Source organism: Ambystoma mexicanum, chromosome 4q (assembly GCF_040938575.1).
Source record: "Ambystoma mexicanum isolate Mex_15411 chromosome 4q, UKY_AmexF1_1, whole genome shotgun sequence".
NCBI lineage: Eukaryota > Metazoa > Chordata > Amphibia > Caudata > Ambystomatidae > Ambystoma > Ambystoma mexicanum.
In genome coordinates, this window is record NC_090928.1 from 368,709,807 (window position 1) to 368,729,924 (window position 20,118).

Below are 20,118 nucleotides of genomic sequence, written 5' to 3' on the forward strand. Positions count from 1 at the left end.
AAGAGGGGTTGGCCTTTCCATCAGAGAAAAGAATTCGGAATCTACTACTGCAAATTCCTCTATATCAGCCCGGTCACCAGATAAGGGTGCGCAAAGCGATGCGTTTGCTAGGCATGATGGCGTCATGTATTTACCTGGTCCCCCACGCGCGCCTGTGCATGTGACCCATGCAAGAATGGTTGGCGAAACAGTGGTCTCAGGCAAGTGGTCAGTGGGACGATCTAGTGGTTGTTTCGCCAACACTTGTACAAAGTCTTCACTGGTGGACAAGAGAGAACCTGTCAAAGGGGAAACCCTTTTATGATCCAGAGGTACAGGCTGTAGTCACAACGGACACATCCCTGTCAGAGTGGGGAGCACACCTCCTCCAACACACAGCTCAGAGTCTCTGGTCTCACACAGTGGCCAAGAATCATATCAATCTGCTAGAGCTTCTGGCAGTCTTCAGAGCGCTTCAGGCGTTCGAACCCCACATGTTGAACCTGTCAGTGCAGATCCTGACGGACAGCACAACAGCGATGTTTTACCTAAACAAACAGGGAGGGACTTGTTTGCCAAATCTGTCCAAGCTTGCCCAGAAAATGTGGAGATGGGCACTTAGACAGAACATTTACCTGTCATCTCAACATGTTCCAGGGGATCTCAATTCGCTAGCAGACGCTTTAAGCAGAGATCCCCTCCCAAGAGAACACTAATGGTGTCTACTCAGAGAAGTCGTAGAAGACATCTTCTCACGGTGGGGTTTCCCCACTACAGACCTATTCGCCACTAGCGAAAACAGACAATGCCCAGAATTCGCATCCAGGTTCCCCCAGCCAGACTCCCAGGGGAACGTCCTGTGGATGAACTGGTCAGGAATGTTTGCCTACGCTTTTCCACCAACCCCTCTCATGAGGAAGGTGGTCAACAAGATGCACAGGGAATCGATGATGCTCATCCTAGTTGCTCCCATGTGGGCAAGGCAACCGTGGTTCCCACACTTACGCAGACTAGCGGTGTGCGAACCCATCAGGCTCCCGTGCTGGCACAACTTACTCTCCCAGCACCAAGGTCAAACAGTGCATCCTCAACCCAACTCAATGAACCTGGCAGCATGGCTCCTGAAGTCATAGAGTTTGGACATCTCAACTTACCTCAGAGATGTATGGACATCCTAAAGGAATCTAGGAAACCTAACACGAGGCACTGTTACTTTGATAAATGGAAAAGATTTGTTATCTGGTGCCATAATAAGCAAATCAACCCGGTTGATTGCACTCCTTCCAATATTGTCACTTATATGCTCCACCTGCTGGATGCAGGGCTGGTATTTAACTCACTCAAGGTACACCTGGCAGCGCTGTCAGCCTACACCACCTCCCACAACAAAGTTTCGTGGTGGAGAGTACCAGTGGTTAAAGCCTTCATGGAAGGGGTAAAGAGACTTCACCCTCCAATTTCTAACCCACCACCTATTTGGGACCTTAATGTGGTGCTTGCTAAGCTCATGGGCCCACCCTTTGAACCCATGCATAAAGCCAGTCTCAAACACCTGACCTATAAAACTGCCTTCTTAGTAGCCATTACATCCATAAGAAGGGTCAGTGAAATTCAGGCTCTGTCAGTGCAGGATCCTTTCTTTACTGTTCATAAGGATAAACTGGTTCTATGGACACACACTAGGTTCTCACCGAAGTTAATTTCTAAATTCCACGTTAACCAGTCCATCGAGCTTCTGTCTTTCTTCCAAGAACCCAAGAGCTCTGCTGAGGTGAAACTACACACTCTAGATGTGCGAAGAGCGGTCCTCTACTATGTAGACAAGACCAGACCGCTAAGGAAAACAGACCAACTGTTTGTCTCCATAGCTACAGGCAGAGAAGGAGATTGCGTCTCTAAAGGTGCCATCTCCAAATGGATAGTCAATTGTATCCAACTTTGTTACTCCCTTCTGAAAAAACTTTGCCTTTTACGCCAAGAGCCCACTCTACAAGAGGCATTGGGGCCACTCTGGCTTTCATTGCAAATGTACCCCTTGACAACATTTGCAAAGCAGCTACGTTGAGCTCTGTTCACACTTTTTCTCAGCACTACTGCATTGACACTCATTCCAAGACGGATACTCAAGTGGGACAGGCGGTTCTAAGACATCTATTTGCTCATGACCCTTCTCACATCCCGCCTCCTTCTTCTAGCACTGCTCGCTAATCTATGCACAGCAACTAATCTAAGCAGATTCCACAAGCCTCAGAAGGGATACGTTACTCACCGTAATCGTATTTCTGATGCTTGTATCTGCTCAGGTTCACATGCGACCCGCCCTTCCTCCCCTCTGAGAGAAGGCGCATGGATGCTTGTAGTCTTATCTATCCATCTATCTGCTTGGATAATCTGTACTCACGCTATTCCTCATGCTACCTCATGTCAGAAAAAAAAATGCAATCTGAGGGTCCTACACGCATGAGGGATCATGGTTACAGTGGATGTCACACTAGGGATAGTATTACTGGCACGCCCTGTATCGACGCCCATTTTCGAGTTTCGAAAAACTAACTGTAATACTCTGCAGCTTCCACTAGATGTCGGCCTATGCACAGCATGTGAATCTAAGCAGATACAAGCATCAGAAATACGATTACGGTGAGTAATGTATCCATATATATTCTTGCTATCTTGACTGGGATGAGTATGAATAGCTTTATAACTTTTCTCATTTACTTCACTTGTTTTCACTGTTATCTTCTCGTTATCTTGATTGGGATGAGTATGAATAGTCCCATAACGAATCTGACTCGCTCCTGGGTCTCACATCTTCCCTGTTACCTGACACTCGGGGTTAATGTCACCAGGTTTTCTTTTCGTTAGGGTTTGGCTCTCTCATTCAGTCATCTGACGTCCCTTCTATCAATCTCTCATACTTCGTATCTTCCTCTCGGATTGCCTTGTGGTATCCCAGGTACTGGGATGTTACGTGGTTCCAATCACGTAGTGGCATCGGGATAGTTGTAAGGAGCACTGGACCACCACGGGATCTTCATGGTCATGCCACCACTTGATGCTTCTCGCGCTCTCCAGCTGTCTGCACGCTGCACGTCCAGCTCTCAGGTTTTTGCTCGACAACCGGCTTGTAACTCACAGGCTTCTGACTTCCCATTCCTCTGCTCTCTCAGGTGTTACACAGCCATGGGACTTCCCCGGCGTACCTCCATGTTTCTCGCTCTCTCTCTGCCTCCTGCAGCCTCTCATATTCTTCATCCTTCCTCCTCATCTCACTTAAATGTAGTTTTACATTTAAAGGGATATTCACATATTCTTGTTCACAATGGCACATATTTGTTTCTTCTTCATATAAGTCCTTGTAGGGTATACCTGAAAAGGTAATGTTGAGAGGATCTTTAGGGAGTTCCTCACAGGAACGGGAGTCCTTGTCCCCACAGGGGGAGTCTCTTCCAGTGAGGTCCTACTTGCCTCAACCCCTAGGAAGGATGTTGCAGAGCGGGCTCATCTCCCTAGCCTCACAGGGGATGGTTCCCTCTCGTGGAGAAGTGACGAATTCCCACGATACGTCAGACTGTGTAATTAAGTCATATTGGATAGTAGCTCAGGTAAGGATCAGGATAGTATGTAGGCCGAAGTGTACTGCCCATTCTGTGATGTGACTCCTACATATGGGTTTTGGCAGGTCCCTCAGTCTGCCTTCCCTCCCATACCAGATTGAAGAAAGCAAAAAAATGTACATGCACGCTATATTCATTGCAGTGTGGGTGGATGGCAAATGCACACAAATATGCTTACTCAAGTCCCTGGAGAATAGAGGAGCCAGGTGCCAGGGAGAAGCTTCCCTGGGCCCCATTACAGAATCACTGATAACCCAACACACTGGAATCTTGTTCTTACACACTGGCATGGCATGTTTTACTGACATTATGGGCACAGCCAAATTTACTAATTTTCTTACATGGAATACTAGCCTGCATTGGTGCAGGCAGTGTGAAAAATGTTTTAAAGTGGTATTGTATGTTTATTTGGCATTATGGGCAACATTGATATGTAATGTAAGTGGTCATATGAGTGTTCTTACGCAGCCATACTGGCCCACGTTAGTGCAGCCAGTATGGACATGCTTTCTACAGTTTGATGGCCTTATTTACTGGCAACATGGGCAAAGCCAACAGAAGTATGTTTGTACCTTGGGATACTGTCATATATTGGCAGAGCCAGCAAAGAAATATATTCTTATAGTATCATTATTAACATTATGTGCAAAGCAAACAGGAGTATGTTCTTATATGGGGATGCTGGCATATATTGGTGCAGCCAACATGGACATGTGTGGGCATATGTGAGAAACCTGAAGGTATCACCCTGTCTAAACCTTGAGGATCTTTGATGCAGGTGACCAGGACATGACCATCGCTATTGGATCCAGTTCCTGGGGGTGGACCAGTGAGGGAGGATCACCTTGGGGGCGAGGGGGCCTTGAGGAGTAAGAGTAGGACTCTGACAGGGAGAGACGTGGTATCCCCCTTGCTTTAACACCTTTTCCCCATCCTCTCTCATAGGACATTCAAATACACTGCCCACTGCCCTCTAATCCCCTTTTCTGGCATTAACACCTTTGAACCACACAATAGACAATGGACTAATGTTAAACCTGTGTACCTGACATGTCAGGCAAATTGACTTAAATCACACACACACCTGGCGGCCCTTCGTTTTCCCCACAGGGATAAAAGGTGGAGCAAGAGAGTGCAATACAAGGAAGGTGAGTACACCAGACAGCACGAAGAGACGGCTACCACGCTGCAGTTCAAAAGAATGATAAAGGCGAAAGGAATTGAGAGGGTGGCGAGCAGAGAAGTGACCTTTCCTTTTTTTGTCCCAGGCCCGCAGAACCTTCATGTAAGAGAGCCTAAGACCCCAGACAATAGCAGATGCAATGGTACACGGGCAATTATATGCTGATAGGCAGCAGCGAGGGAAGCTCCCGTGCCCGTGGTTCCGGTCTTGACTCAAAAAAATCATAAGCCAAGCAGTTCGACACAGCCGGTGAGTCGTGGGGAGAACCGATAACAACCAGGCTGTGTTGAGTGAGAATCACAAAGTGGCAAGTTTTGAACCAAAAGCTAATGAACTTTGAATGAACTGTTGAAATTGTAAAGGGGAGACAAGCTACAGAGGGAAAGCAGCACCACGTGGGTGTTAACTCGAGAGACTCTGGTCGAGCCCCATATGATAGAAACTACAAGTACTAGAAGGCCGTAGGAAGGCCAGTGAAATGGGTCAAAGTGGTCATACAGAGGGTCAAGCAAAGTCCCTGTACAATCGAAACACTTTGATCTACAAACACTTTGAAAGAAAGGGAAGTGAATCCTGCAAACATTGAACTGTGTAAAATGGAGAGCATTGAAAGTAAAAGGGGGTCAACGTCCAGAAGAGGGGGACCCAGGGTGATCCACTATCACCCTGATCGAGAACCACAGTAAACCTGGTGAGGGGAGGCTAGGAATCGGATCCTGGCAGAGGGGGATTCAAGGGTGAAAAAGTGGTCACCCCAATATTAAGGAAATTGAAAGCAACAGTAAAGGTAAGATGAAGCTATCGCCCAAGTACTAGCCAGTCAAGAGAGGTCCGAGCCCGGCAGAGGGAGATCCAGGGGTGAAGCTATCATTCAAGCTTCAAGAAGAAAACTGACATATTTTATTTTGGAACACGATTGAGACGGGTCAGCGCCCAGAAGAGGGGGACCCAAGGGTGAAATCGTCACCCTGCGTAATAACTGTGATAAACAATTGAGAAGGGTCAACGCCAAGAAGAGGGAGAACCAGGAGTGAATCCATCACCCAGCGAAATGTGGGAAAACTTTAATTTGGTAAAGGAACTTTTGTTTTGTTGTTTGAACACGTCGGGTCCTCGAAGGCAAGAGACTTTCAAGTGAAACAAGACTTGGCCATCGAAGACCATGACAACTGAAAGCTTGAGAGTTAAAAGCTGAACTGTCATCTCGTGCTAGTAAAGCCTGAAAGTGTGTCCTCAGAGCTGCCATTGGAACTGTTGTCTCGTGCTGGAGAAGCCGAAACATTACTGTGCTTCAAGCTCCCATCTTGCCCTGTGTCCAAAACGTGGGGAAGGGAGACCCAGGCTACTGTATCCTGACATAATATTTGAGAACACTTCTTTCTTTTCTTGAACAATCCCACACCCTTTTTTGTATTAGTCGTGAGGTTTTGCAATAGATTTCTTAGAATAGTCCCTTTTTGTTTTGACACAATGCCACTGGGACTGCCTTATTTTTAATTTGATGGTTGACGCATGTTTCCATCTTAGATTTAGGTTTAGATTAGGCGCTTTTCCAACCTGCATACAGCTTTCATTGTTCAATAAACACCCTTGAATTGTGATCACTTGTGTCTGTCTTATGTGTTGTCATTATGAGTTCCTCACACATAGTAATCAGGAACTTCTTTTTTTTATACTGGCAAATTCTGTGGGCATACATATCATGAAAATGTTTTTGGAAATGCTTCTTTGCACTGTTGGTGACTTGGACTCTACTGGATTTTTGTATGCATTAAATTGCAAATCCAGTGGTTAACTATATGGTTTTTTACCCCACTTCTTTCACAGAATATGTGCTTTAAAATGTACCATGTTACCCATTATTTAAAACAATTTCTCGTGGGTAGAACCCTCCTTGGTTTTCCGGGCTCCCACTCTGCTGTTCGCTGCCGCGAAATGTGTGCACCCCTTCCAATAAAAAAATCATCACCAGCTGCCACTGGTGATTGTAGGTAAGGAAAGTGGTCAGTGGTTTGCCCCCATTATTAGCCTTGGTAGGCTTTAGAATTCTTATATTGAGCAGATACCTGTCCTAAGCAAGTAGGCTCTTCTCATGGGGTCTGATACAAATGTGTAGATCTCCAGAGAGTCTGTGAAACCTGTAGGTATATGCTCGAATTCTACGAGGGCTCTCATTTAGCTTTTGTGATAACACCTACTGGGCTACAAAACAATGTACCTATATGTTCCTTATGACACACGAATCGTATGCTTGAACTAAGTACTTTAAGGTGTATAGAACTTTGTATTGCACATCTTCATACTTTTACAGCATTAGGGTTTAGGATTCAGTATGTGCATAATAAAAATAAGTTCCCCCATAACTAGAATCAAAGATCAGCAGCAATGGTGTCAATAGAAGCGTTTTCACAGGTTTTTTTTTGGGGCTTCTTTATGGGGACTTCTCAGAGGCTTAGAAAACTGAGTGTCTTAGTTAAGTCACTGTAGATGGGACTACTAATAAAAAAAACACATTTTCATGTTCCTCCTTCAACACAAAATATAAGGATATGCAGAGCGAAATTAATTTAGAGCAGTCAGGTAATCATTGATCTGGGGATGCATGTGATCCTTTTGTGGAGAGACAAATTACTGAATAAGGACATCAAATGTTGCCCTCACAATATTTAGTAACCTAAAATGCTTGGTTAAAGAGCGGCCAAGAGCAAAGTGGTTTATTAAGAAATAAGGTGTTCCTAAGTGAGACATTAATCAGTTTCAGAGAAACATATGGTTTGTGTGTACAGAAGCAAAATATGCAAAACCATGTTTTCAAAGCAAAACAACTAGAAAAAGTAGAAGTACAATCTAAAGAATGAGACATCCTAGGTGGTGCAATTGTGTGCTAATGAGAGGGAGATATTGTATAACATGTATATCTTTTCCCTCTGAGTGTACTATACTCGTAATCCTTTAATGAAGTCCTCTTGTGGTAGGAATCTCCAGTGGGATGCTGAAATTGTTATGAGTCCATTACTAACTAAAGCCATGCTTGGCTGTTTACAGGGCACATTGTATTAGGTTGTAATGACTGAAAGATACTCCACGTGCAGGAAACATGTTTGTTATTTACTTGGAAGCAGCAGGAAACATCCATGTGTTCATTCTCTGTTGTCCATTGCAAGTCCATTTCTGTATTCTAGTGCATTTTCTTTATTAGTTTAACTTGTTTTAAAACAGGTCGCTCAGTTGTCTTGGATTGAGAGAAAAGTTGCTGCTACCTTGTTTGGAAACCCACCGTCTGCAACCATACAGGAGGCTTTACAGAATTTTATCAAGGTGAATCTTGTGCTGCACTTTTTTTCTTTAATGTAATGTTTTCAACAAATTTACTTTAGACAAGGATTTGTGTTTTATATAGCATGTGATGTTGCTTTCCTCCCACTTCTAAGTGTTGTTATTACCCAATGTAATGCTTGTGAGGGGTCAGAATTGAAAGCCGGGCACAATGGTGTCATGTTTTTTTACTTTTATGAACTTAAATGGGTTGGAAAAATGCCTCTCTGACCTTGCTCTAAAGAGGAGTTTCCCTACCTAACACCAAAAACTAAGGATGTGTCTGTATCAGGATGTCAGAAATCAAAAGCTGTCCTTGTGTCCAAACATTCCTTCCTGACCCTCACCCTACAAACAAATTAATAAAGTGAGAAGGGAAAACGTCTTTATCCTGGAATTGGCAAAAAGTGTTCATAAATGAAAATAGAATAGCTTCAACGTAAATGTTCTCCAAGATGAAAAGACCTTCGCTCCGGAGGGTGCTTCCCTTCCCCTGGACTCTTCAATGGTGTGACAATGTCTCTTGGTCTAACAGTTCTTGCTGTCTTTCTTGGCCCACAACAATCCTGTTAGGTAAAACACTCTTTAGCTTTATAAGTCGTTCTTTAACACAAGTTCCTTCCTTGTTCAGTAAGCACTGTCTTTTCTTGACACTTGTAGGTTTGCAATTTGCCTGGTATACTCCCCTGCTAGGATTGCTCTTGTACTTCCAGTTGCCTGATATACTCCCCTGCCTGCCAGGACTTCTCCTCTTGTACTTTCAACTGCCTGGTATACTTCTCTTGCCAGGACCTCTCTTTTATTACAGTTCCTCTTTATTCCCAAAACTACATATACCTCCTTGATTTGGTATATCTGTTTCAGTGTTCATTTTATACTCACCCCACCCCCCCACATCTGTATTCCATGCACTCATGTTATTGGGGTTTGGGTTTGCTTTCTGCCATCTGCGCGGTTGCTGAAACGCCCGGGGTCCCCACTTTGCTTGGGCTGACTCACCGGCTCTGTGTGGCATCTTCAGTCCTGTTCGCGCTCACACAGCGTAACTCTGCTGCTTGCTTCCCACACTGGGCTGCACTGATGTCTCTCTGGCTTCTCTCGCAGCTGCGCTCCTGCACGTTGTCTTTCCTTCAGATCCTGCTAAGGATAACACTGCCTCCTCGAGCTTCGGAGCGCCCAGGAACCCTCTTGTGACTCCTGGCGTCTCCATACATTATTCTCCTTCTCTGCTGTTGAGCTCCTCTGCTCTGCCACACCGGCTCGTGCCTCCAACAACCACACGCCGCTGTGGGAGATCCGACGTCTTCTCCTGTACCTCTACTCATAGTGTGGTTGCCACTTTTTTTAAAGGTCCTGCGCAAAGGTGCTTTCACCAAACAACTAGCACGTTCATTGAGCTTGAGGCTCCTGCTGCTGTGCATCAATTCCTTCATCCACCTTGTCTCATTATTTAGGTGTTTGTGAGAATAGAGTCCATTGATATCACTTGATGCATAGTATTTGGTGAATCTCTCTCAATGATTCCATATGATAGATCACTTCTACAGGAAGGGGAATTGGAACTGAGAAAGGTTTTCTTGGAGCTTGTATTCTTCAGGTCATAGATGGGAGTTTGGCCTAAAGGGTATTGAGAAATGATTTCTTTATTTTTCCTAAAGTGGGGAACAGACACATGGCAATAGGCCATTAGGGTATTGGGTATCAGGGTTAGGTATGTAACGGTATAACGATATACTGTTAAAGATACCGTGAACCACTCAATTGAACAATAATAACCATCACATTGTTCATACCAGTATACCGTTTATACCGTTAAGTGTGCTTTTCAATCTGATTTGGAAAGGCTGCAGTAAGCAGGTGCTGGGCAGTCTTGGTCTTGGGATGTGCCATCTGCCAAGTAGTTTCAGTTGGAGCAGTTTTTAATGCCATTCCATAAACCACACGTGCCTGACACAAAATCAATATGTTAGCAATAGGAAGAATAAATACAGGGCCAAGAAGGAAAAGGGGTTACTTTGGGTTGGCAGCTTTGGGGTTTATTTATAATGGCTAATGTTTGCTAAACATATGACAATAGGGGATTTCCTTGGTTCTATCATTGAATTTACATATAATAAGTCACACTGAGAAATTCACTCATCTCTGTGGGTATTCCCTGCTGCCATACCAAAGGGTAACATGTCCGTGATTACTGAACACCTTTTGGCCTGCAAGTAAACTAAAGGCTGTAACGTAAAGAGAGCGTGCGTGTGCGTGTGTGTATGCGCACAAGCATATACTACCATCAGCCACCATTGATCTGTGGCATGCAGTTTATAAAGATGGCAACATGTTCATCTTCACCAGTAGCCAGTGGGGGAGCTAAAAGCCTAAATGACCACTTAAGAAAAGCTTTTCAGTTTGCTTTGCCAGTCGCAGCAGCCCCCCCTCCCCGCTCCTCCTCTCCACATGTGTGTTTGATGGAAGCAAGGGGTGGCATTTCAGTGGAAAGTATGTTGAAAAGCCCAATGCTGGCCCTGGGTGCCTGGTTTTGTTTGTGATGATGAATCTGACAATTTATTACCTTTTAGAAAATATTTAAGATTCGTTAACTCCAACCGCGATAACCATGATATAACGTAATTTGGCAAGAAGGTTATCGTACCATCATAAAACTAATACCGTGACATCCCTAAAGGGTGTCTTCCTCATGGGCAAATGGGCGATACTGCGCCTCATCCAATGAAGCCATGACATCTCACTGGTCGTTGTCTCCTCGTATAGATTCCCCCAGGATCAGGTAGTGGCTACCGTCCTCTGGCCACATGGGAGGAGTTTACCGCAGGGGAATCTGTGATGACTCAATTTAATTAATTACATGGTACTCCATTTATTGACATCCAAAGGCTGAGTGGGCCCTGCCACGGATTCGAACTTGAGAAGAGCATGCTTCCCCATATAAGAGAAGAGAATTTAATTCACGAGACATCAATTATTTTTCTATCTTATATATTGCTATGTTACTAAGTGCGATCAGGGCAGCATGGCTCTGAGTAAGTGCAGCCAGGGCAGCGTGGCTCTGGGTAAGTACAAGAAGGCAGGGGGTAAGTACAAGAAGGCAGGGGTTACAGTTACAGCCCCTAGGTACGTGGTAGGCCAGGAGGCAGTGCAAGAAGACTGTTCATGGAGGATAAAGGTACACAGTGAGACTCGTGCCAGGCACCAGTTGGCACTGCAGATTATCAAGGAAACAAAAGAGAGAAAGCAGAGCAGAAAAGGAGGGTCTTGAGCCGTTTCCGGAACTTCAGGTGGTCCGGCTCAACTTTGAGAGGGGCAGGGAGGCTGTTCAAGAGGGAGGCACTTGCAAGGTAGAGAGATCTACCCCCCACTTTCTCTTTAGAGAAGGGTTTGACAATCAGAGTTAAAGGTAACTGAGCGAAGGGCTCTAGAAGGAAGATTGAAAACTGAAAGAGGCTATTGCAGTAGTCCACCCTGGAGCTTCTATGGGAAGGGGAGAAAAGATAGAATACCTCTGAGGTGGTGCAGCTGGAAGTGTGCCTTCTTAGCAAGGTCTGTGATGTGAGGATAGAAGGAGAGAGTGGAGTCGAAGAAGACACTGAGTTTTTTGCTTCACAGGACAGCGAGGGAAGAGGGCACAAGGAGGGTGACCAGAGTGAGAGAGGGAAAGCGGGAGCAGGGGTCCCAATGAAAAAGATCTCATTCTTACTGGTATTAAGGCAGAGATTGTTGGAGGCGCACAAATCTGAATCGCGGATAGACAATCAGGAAGAAGAGGAGGCTGAGGGAAGCCTGAAAGAGAGCCGAGTGTCTTCTGCATAGCACTTATCGTTAGAAGAGAAGGTGGAGATCAGATGGGGCAGATAGACATTGAAGAGCCAGGGTGAGAGGATAGAGCCCTAGGGAACACCACATGTGGAGAGAGAGGTGGTGGAGAGAAAGGGCCCAATTGTGACCTGGAAGGATCGGTCCAGGAGGAAGGAGGTCAGCCACGCCAGGGCCTGATCCATGATGCCCAGGGTCTCATGGAGTCGATTGATCAGCGTGGCGTGATTAACTGTATCAAAAGCAGAGGAAAGGTCAAGGAGAATGAGGAAAGGGGGAGACCTGGAATCAAGATTAGAGAGAAGATCTTCATGGGTGTTCAGGAGAGCAGTTTCCATGCCTCTGACTGCTCTGATGCCAGACTGATGTTCATGGAGACTAACAACAGATTCAGTGTGTTGGGTAAACTGGGAGATGTCCAGCTTTTCCAGGACTTTGCCCAGGAAAGGAGTGATAGAAATCTGGCGATAGTTTGCCCGACAGGTAGGATCAGCAGAAGGCTTTTGTAGGAGGTGGTGCACAAGGGAGTGCTTGAGGAGAGAGGGGAAAGGTTCAGTGGCGAAATAATGATTACAGAAATTGGCCAAGGCTCGTGCGAGGGTGGAAACATGGTCCTTAATAGTTCAAGAGAAGCAGGGGAGCACCTGTTTGGGCGACACTTTCATAGATTGGACTTGTCTGGAAACATCAAGGAGGAGAAAGCAAGAGGAGATGGAGAGGTGGCCAAAGGGGGCCTGGGAGAGGTAGAGGAAGGAAGAGATTAGGAGGAAAGCGAGGACAGGATGTCCTGAGTTTTAGTGGTGAAGTGAGATGCCAGGTCCGTACAGAGCACCTGGGAGGGAACAGGAGAGGTGGAGACTGCAGTAGGATTGGCAAGCTCCTTCCAGGTTTTAAAGATTTCAGCCATGTTGTATGAGGCTGCAGAGATTCAGGCTTGTATATGGACCCTCTTCTTGCAGAAGACAGAGAGTCTGTATTGCCTTTGGAGCAGGCGGTAGGCCAGTTTATCAGAGGATGCGCCCGAAGTCCCCCACTTCCTCTCAGCCATCCTGCACTTGCTTTTCAGAGCAGCGAGGTCGGAGTCATAGCAAGGGTTGCACTTGGAGGTGGCTTCAGGCAGATTCTCATGACAAGGCCACAGATGTCCAAGGTGTTGGAGATGGAAAAGATACAGGTTAGAGAGGGCTGTGTCAGGGTGGGAGCCGGCCACAGGTGATGGAGAAGCAGAGAAAGTTGAGGCAAATGTGGCCACTGACATTCGCTTCATGGGCCGAATGACCGAGAAGGAGGGTGGCAAAGCTAAGGAGAGCCTTGCCTGGGGGACAAGATGTTTCAGGTGAGAGAAGAGCAGAAAGTGGTCAATCCAAGAGAGGGGAGTAGTAAGAGGGTTAGAGAGGGAGACGTCTGAAGAGATGAGAACATCCAAGGTGTCTCTGGCACAGTTTGTCGGACCGGAGGGTAGAATGGAGAGTGAGCGAGAGTCGCAAAGGTTGCGGAAGAGCCCAGAGGAGGGATTAGAAGCATCCAGGTGGATGTACTTTTTAACTCTGATAGTGGCTCTTCAGAATCACTCTCGACAAATTTCAGTGCATGTAATCAATAAAGCAGTTTTAGCTTTGTAACATGACCTACAAAGGGCTGACCTTTGCTATTTGTATTTATTATTCTTTGGGGGTAAAAGAGGTTTCACCCGGAAACTCTTACAGTCATGGGTTCAATCCTGGATCAGGTGCAGTACATTAGCAGAAGGGGAGTGGACAAAGAAACGGTGGGTGTCGGGGTGTTTGTTTTTCTGTATGTACGTGATAAACCGACGTTAGTTCAGACACAAGACAGACACATTACAGAGACTAGTTGGAGAGGACAGACACTACACAGGGTGCAAAGGAGTTAGTATCATGATGGTAAAGGAAGGGGGAGTTTTTGGCAGCAGGTAGAGGGTTCTCCTCCTTTGTTTAGGAGGTGAAGCCTGAGAATAGATTTAAAGGCGTTGGTGGTAGTAGTAGCTTTTTTAATCTGGGGAGGAAGGGAATTCCAGTGGTATGGAGGGAGGAGTGAAATCAGGAGGATGGTCGAGATGGTCAGTGTATGAAGAAATGATTGTGGAGTTCAGTAGAGCAGAGGGAGACGGAAGAAAGTTGCAGGAATTTGTGTTGGTTACGTAGGATGGGGTTCAAGCTCATGGAGGGATTTGAAAATGAATAGTAGGAATTTGAAGAGGGATAGGTTTTTCTGGAAGGCCTGTCACCATGAAGGCGGTATTGGAGGTGGTAGAAGAGCGAGGAAGGTTGTAGAAGGTGCAGGTGGTGAAATCGAGTATTTTAAATGGGGTGAAGGAGCAAAGGGGGTGGCCAAGGAGGAGGCTGGCACTGTAGTGCAGGTGACTGAGTACTAGGGTGATTGAGGGGTTCTGGCAGCTCCGTAGGTGAGAAGGGGTCAGATTTTTATGATATTAAACAATTTAATCCTGGCCACAGACCTTTTATAAGTAATGAAGTGGTGGGGTTTGTGGTCGCTATCAAAAAGGACCGTAGAGGAGGGGGAGAGTAGGTCAGATGATAACAAGATTGGCTAAGGAAGCAGAGGGATTATTGAGGCAGGAATGTGCCTTACTTGTCTTGAGGAAGTTAAGCATAAGACAAAGAAATGCAAGAAAGACAAGCAGATAAGAGTTCAGGAGTAAAATTGAGGAAGGTGAATGAGACTTATATGTTGTCCGTTTTTTGTTTTAGGAGAAAGAAGAAAATCAGTTGACCAAGGGAGTAGGTGTAACAGGTAAAAACTGAGGGGTCAAGGATGGAGCCATTTCTCCTTTAAGGCAGTGGATCTGAGGGATGACACAGGGCTGGGGGCGAGGGTTAGAAGGGGGTAGAAGGGGTGAAGGTATGAAAGGGATATTGGTCGAAAAGGGGGCACAGAGCCTTATTAAAGTCAGCAAAGGCCTGTTGAACAGATCAAGAGAAGTAGGGCATTCCTGACTTGACTTGGGCTTTGTAGAGTGCAAGGGAGTCAGGTTTACATTTGCATTTGGAGATAGTGAAGATAGAGGGGGAGAGAGTACGGGAATAGAAGGATGGAGTAGTCAGAAAGGAAGGGGTCTAATGTGAGATTAGACTTGGGGAGTGAGGAGGAGACTATGAGGTCAAGATAGCACTTTTTGGGGTAGATTGTGAAGTGTGGTACGGGAGTGGCCATTGAGGAGAGAGTTGAGTTCAAGTTGGCAGACAGGAGAGATTTGTGGGATGAAGTCTCCCATGAGTGCTATTGTGGCTTCCATGGGAATGGAGTCGAGGATGCCCAGACCTGAGGAGGAGGTGAAAGGGCCTGGGTCATATAAAAGGGGAGTGGGGTGAGGAGGGTGGGATGGAGGAGTTTGGTGGCTGTGAATTCAAGAGAGTTTGGTAGAACATAAGATGTCCAGAGAGGTGGATTTATTGACCATTATTCCAACTCTACTACCTCTTTTGGAAGTGCAGGAGGAGTAAGAAAATGTAGGGGAGCCAGTGTTTAAAGCAGCTGCGAAAGAAGAAGGGCTCAGTGATACCTATGGCTGCCAGAGAGGGGCGGGCAGGGTAGTGAGAGTCAAAGTATACAGTGATGAAGAAAGTTTTGATACAAATAAATCATTGGGTATTCCAAAGCCCAATAATGAGATTGTGGGTGGGAGCCTGATGACCAGAGGGGAAGCGAGTAGGATAGATTAGAGTAGAAAATGTAGGTTGTCCGGGAGTCCTTTAGTGAGTGATTTGAATGGCAGATATCCAATAAGAGCAAGTGTAAGAAACTGAGGAAGAAATGAGGGATGAGGAAAGGGGAAAGAGTCTTTGGGGACTGTGTGATGTGCAAGGAGAGAGAGTATCAACGGTAGGATAATACCAGCAAGCATTTTAATAGAAGGAGCAACAAGCATTACTTAAGGGAGCGGGTATACTAGGAGGGGAAGAGGGTGCATTAGCAAAGACGGATGGTAGGGCATAGAGGGGTGAGGAGAAGGAGTGAATCTGGAGAGCATGGTGGCAGGAAGCAGTGTACTGTAGGGCCTTGCGTGACCAGAAATGCAGTATTTTAAATGTTCAATGCCAGTGGCAGCACTGGGCCACAGGCAAACAAAAAAAGCAGTGTTTTAAAATTAAAAGTAGCACACAGCCCATAGACCACCAAAACTGCAGCAGCATAGGACAAGAGATGACCAAAAACACAGTAATTCGCAGCACACGGCCAGAGATGACCAAAAATACATGATGAGAGCAGAGTGCAGTGACAGCAGGTTAGCTGGCAGTAGACAAGTGTCCAAGTGGATAGAACACAGGTGATAGTGAATATACACTGAGGAAAGAGACTCACATTGTGGAATGATACAGATGAGCTGAGGGGCTGGATAGATGGTGGCATGGGGCAGAAAGTGAGACCATAGCTCCTACCACGCACGCCTATAAAAAGGCTTTAATGTCCTAGTCATGTCGTCTAAGACCACCGATGATCTGCCTTCCTTTTCCTGTGATTTAAATTCTAAGAACAGAGTCAGGCACAAAGAGGATAGGCTTGGGTCAGCTGACATACAAACTGGGCTAGGGCTTGATGAATGGGTAAGCACCAGGTTGCCACTGCTACTGCCAGGATCACGGTGCAAACGGAATAGGAATCGGATGTAGGAACTACTGGGAGATTTTTTCAAAGTCCAAGCATAAGAGTACCAATTTCCCCGCTTGAGCCATGTGATTTTTATGGAGAGGAAAAACTGATTTGGACTTTTGTATTTTCACTGCCTCCCACTTAGTGCTTATGGTGAGTTGGCAGCATCTTAAAAACATGCTTCATTTCTTAATTAATCCACATTCCAATTTGGTGGGTACCACTTTATTTAACATGTGTCATTGGATTTTATTCCTGTCATTTTACTACAGGAGGACATATCTTGTCAGTGACATCCCATAACGACATTTACAAATGTGTGGGAGCCTCGCTACTGAGAACGAATACGGTTCAAATAACCTGTTCCTCAGTGGAATATATTTCATAGAATGTTTACAACCATATTTTAGCTCACTACACCCTTCACAGAGGTGATCTGTCTAGTATTTAAGTCCTGGACTGCTCCTCTGGGTGGCACCAGACTGATATCCAAGTGGATATTTTTCCTTTATGAAGGATACAGTGAGCTAAACCTGATTGTAGACCCTCTTGAGTGTTTGTTCTCGTTAGAGGGGCCCCACATGTTTGTAGACTTCTCATAAGAAGCTGGCACAAATGATGCGATTCTGGGACACCATTTGATAGGGGCATCTCCCTCAAGTTGTTTCGCTTGCACTGCAAAAGGCATTTAGATGCCATATGCTTATTTTCCTTATAAGCACAGCAGGAAACACATTACTCAGTGTCATCCTCCTTTCAGTAGAGGTAGGGAGATTACATTGCTGCAGAATTCTTAAAATTAGTTGAATTATTTGAGACACATTTATGGCTGGAAATAATGTGGGGGTGGGTAATCGTGATAATAAAGAAAGGGGGATGTTGGGGGAGGCTGCTGGGGTCTCCCGCTGCATATATTTGCGGCCAAATTTAAAAACAAAAAAAGAAATTAGATGAATTTGACAAACTTGACCAAATCACATATCCCTTTAAACTCCTTGTCGAACATGCTTGATCATTGTGCCATTTCTGAACTGGGAAATACAATCAGTGTTCTTGAGCTTGTTCAAACAGTGAGTTTGCATCTTTGGGTTTTAACATTGAAGTCATGCTAACTCAGGAGACCGAGGAAGAGAGGCCAGCAACCCCTACCTCGTACATGCACATTTATTTAATGATGATTTCTTTGACTGCACTGCTTTTTATAAGAGAGGACATTCTCATGTCACTGGACACCAACTGCTCCTCTATTCTCAATCTTCTTGACCTCTCTGCGGCATTTGACACTGTTATCCCATTGACCTTAAAGACAGGACAAACCCTCCCTCTACTTAAGAAACCCACTCTGGATCCCAACAACCTATGTAACTATCGCCCCATCACCCATCTTCCCTTCCTCGGTCAGATGATCGAGAAAGCGGTAGTCGCGCAACTGCAGAAACACATCGACACCAAAAATCTCCTCCAAACCTACCTACCGACCTCCAGATGCAGAATGGAGACAGCAATAATACAGGTGGTCAACGACACCCTCAACATCGTTGACCATGGCTCCCCCCGCCTCCTGGTTCTACGCAACCTCTTTGTCGCTTTTGACACAGTAGACCACCAGGTGCTCATGGACACCCTACATCAGCGCATCTGCATCAGCAACCTTGTCCTGTGTTGGTTCAAGTCCTACCTCGCCAATCACCAGCAGTTTGTTCAGATGGACTCCTATCTCGCCAATGCAACCCATCATCTGTGGAGTCCCACAGGGTTCCATCCTCTCCCCAGTATCTTCAATCTATCCATGGAACCACTGGGCGCACTCTTAGCCACACAAAACATCCACATCCAACAATACGCGATAACGCACAGCTATACTTCAAGATTAACTCCATTGAGGACATCCACAGGCTCAAAACTTGCCTCTTGCCGATCCAGTCTTGGATGTCCAGTGCATACTTGAAGCTCAATCCCTCCAAGACCGAATTCCTACTCATCACCAACAACACCAAACACCCAGACATACAGACCTGGTCATCAAACATGAACCCTGGGGGCTTTACATCAGAGCTCACCTCCTACGCCAAGTCCCTTGGGTACCATTTAAACAAACACATCTCCTTCAAGAAAACTCAGACACCTTGGTATCATCTTTGCCTCCTGTGGAAAGTCAAGCCCTTCCTCCCTCCAGACTGCTTTACATACCCTATTCAAGCACTGGTCCTATCCCACCTGGATGGGCAATGCCCTCCTCAAAAGCCTGCTGTTGGTTGCCCTCCCCACTGCCGCTGAAAAGTGTCCTACACGCTGCTGTCATTAAGGGTCTAAGCAGATACTGCCACATCACCCCGGCCCTCATCGACCTTCAGTGCCTCCCACTGCGCTCATGACTCAGTTTCAACTCTTGCTGCATCATCTATAAGTCAGCCACCCTCAAGTCACCCTGCTACCTCTCGGAGAAACTCAGCATCTCCGACAGACAAGGCACCACCAGAATCCAGAACTCAGCTTGAACTCAGACTTGAAATCTGCTGCTGCAAAAAGGAAAGGACCAGAAAACAAGCCTTCTCTGCCTATGCCCAGGACTACGGAACCTCCCATCAGCATCAGACCCGACCCCAAACGCTCCTACAAGAACTCAAGACCCACCTCATCAAGGAGTCTCTCCTCCTCAACACCTCCTCAACACCTAGGCCATCACGCTGCCCACAGCACCACCTGACTCGCTAGACGCCTCCACCACTCTCCTGCCCGCACCCTGTACCACTGTACCTCTCCTCTGTGCCCCTCTGTATCATACCCCCGCTGTATATCTGTTCTGTTGTTACATCTGAAAAGCGCTCCGTTATGAATCTGTACTGTTGTATACCTCTGTAAAGAGACCCATTGTGTATCTGTATTGTTGTATATCTCTGTAAAGTGCTGCATTGCTTCTCAAAGCTAGGTCCACACTCCATAAATAGCATAATAATTATTATTATTATTATTATAATAATCTCCACACAACCCTTCTTCACAACCTAGGGACTTTTTTGGGCATTGCTAGTTCTGCTATTTGCCTGATCTTATCCTCCTTGTCTATCATTGAAATTCAAGTCAGGCCTATACTTCTCGAAGTCTATCATTAGGAATGAGCAGGCCAGTTTGTTCCAAAGTCAAACCGCCCATATTGTAGGTGGTTTCAGCACCATGAACTATTAGAACGGAGTTTTGTTTTGGAGGCGGAGTCTAGGGGGTTCGATTTTAACCATGGATCGAATATTAAGGCTCTAAGAGGATGGGCAGACTAAACTCCTTCCCCACAGTGCCCTATAACATAATCCACCACCCTAGGAGGACCTGGAAGGCCCCCAAATGGCAGTGGTGCATGTTGCATTGAGTATAGGTAGATTACATCGTAGGAGATTTCATTGAATTCGATTCCATCTAATTTCTTTCCATTGAATTTCTCTGCAAATGTATGTAGGGGGTGGGTTAGGGTAATAATAAATGTGGGGAGATGTTGCAGGGTGTCCCCCTGCATAAATTTGTGATGAAATGTCTTGAAAAAAGAAATTAGATGTAATCAAATTCGATGGAATCACA

At 45.8% G+C, this 20,118-nt stretch overlaps 1 protein-coding gene across 3 annotated transcripts in view; it reads left to right on the plus strand.

Annotated features, from left to right (window-relative positions):
• RMDN2 (regulator of microtubule dynamics 2) overlaps nt 1-20,118 on the plus strand; it is a 1,053,472-nt gene that overhangs the window by 850,215 nt on the left and 183,139 nt on the right. For all 3 annotated transcript variants that reach the window (XM_069607937.1, XM_069607939.1, XM_069607938.1), the window contains exon 9: nt 7,999-8,097. In XM_069607937.1, the coding sequence (XP_069464038.1) occupies nt 7,999-8,097 (99 nt within the window). The remainder of the gene's footprint in view (nt 1-7,998; nt 8,098-20,118) is intronic.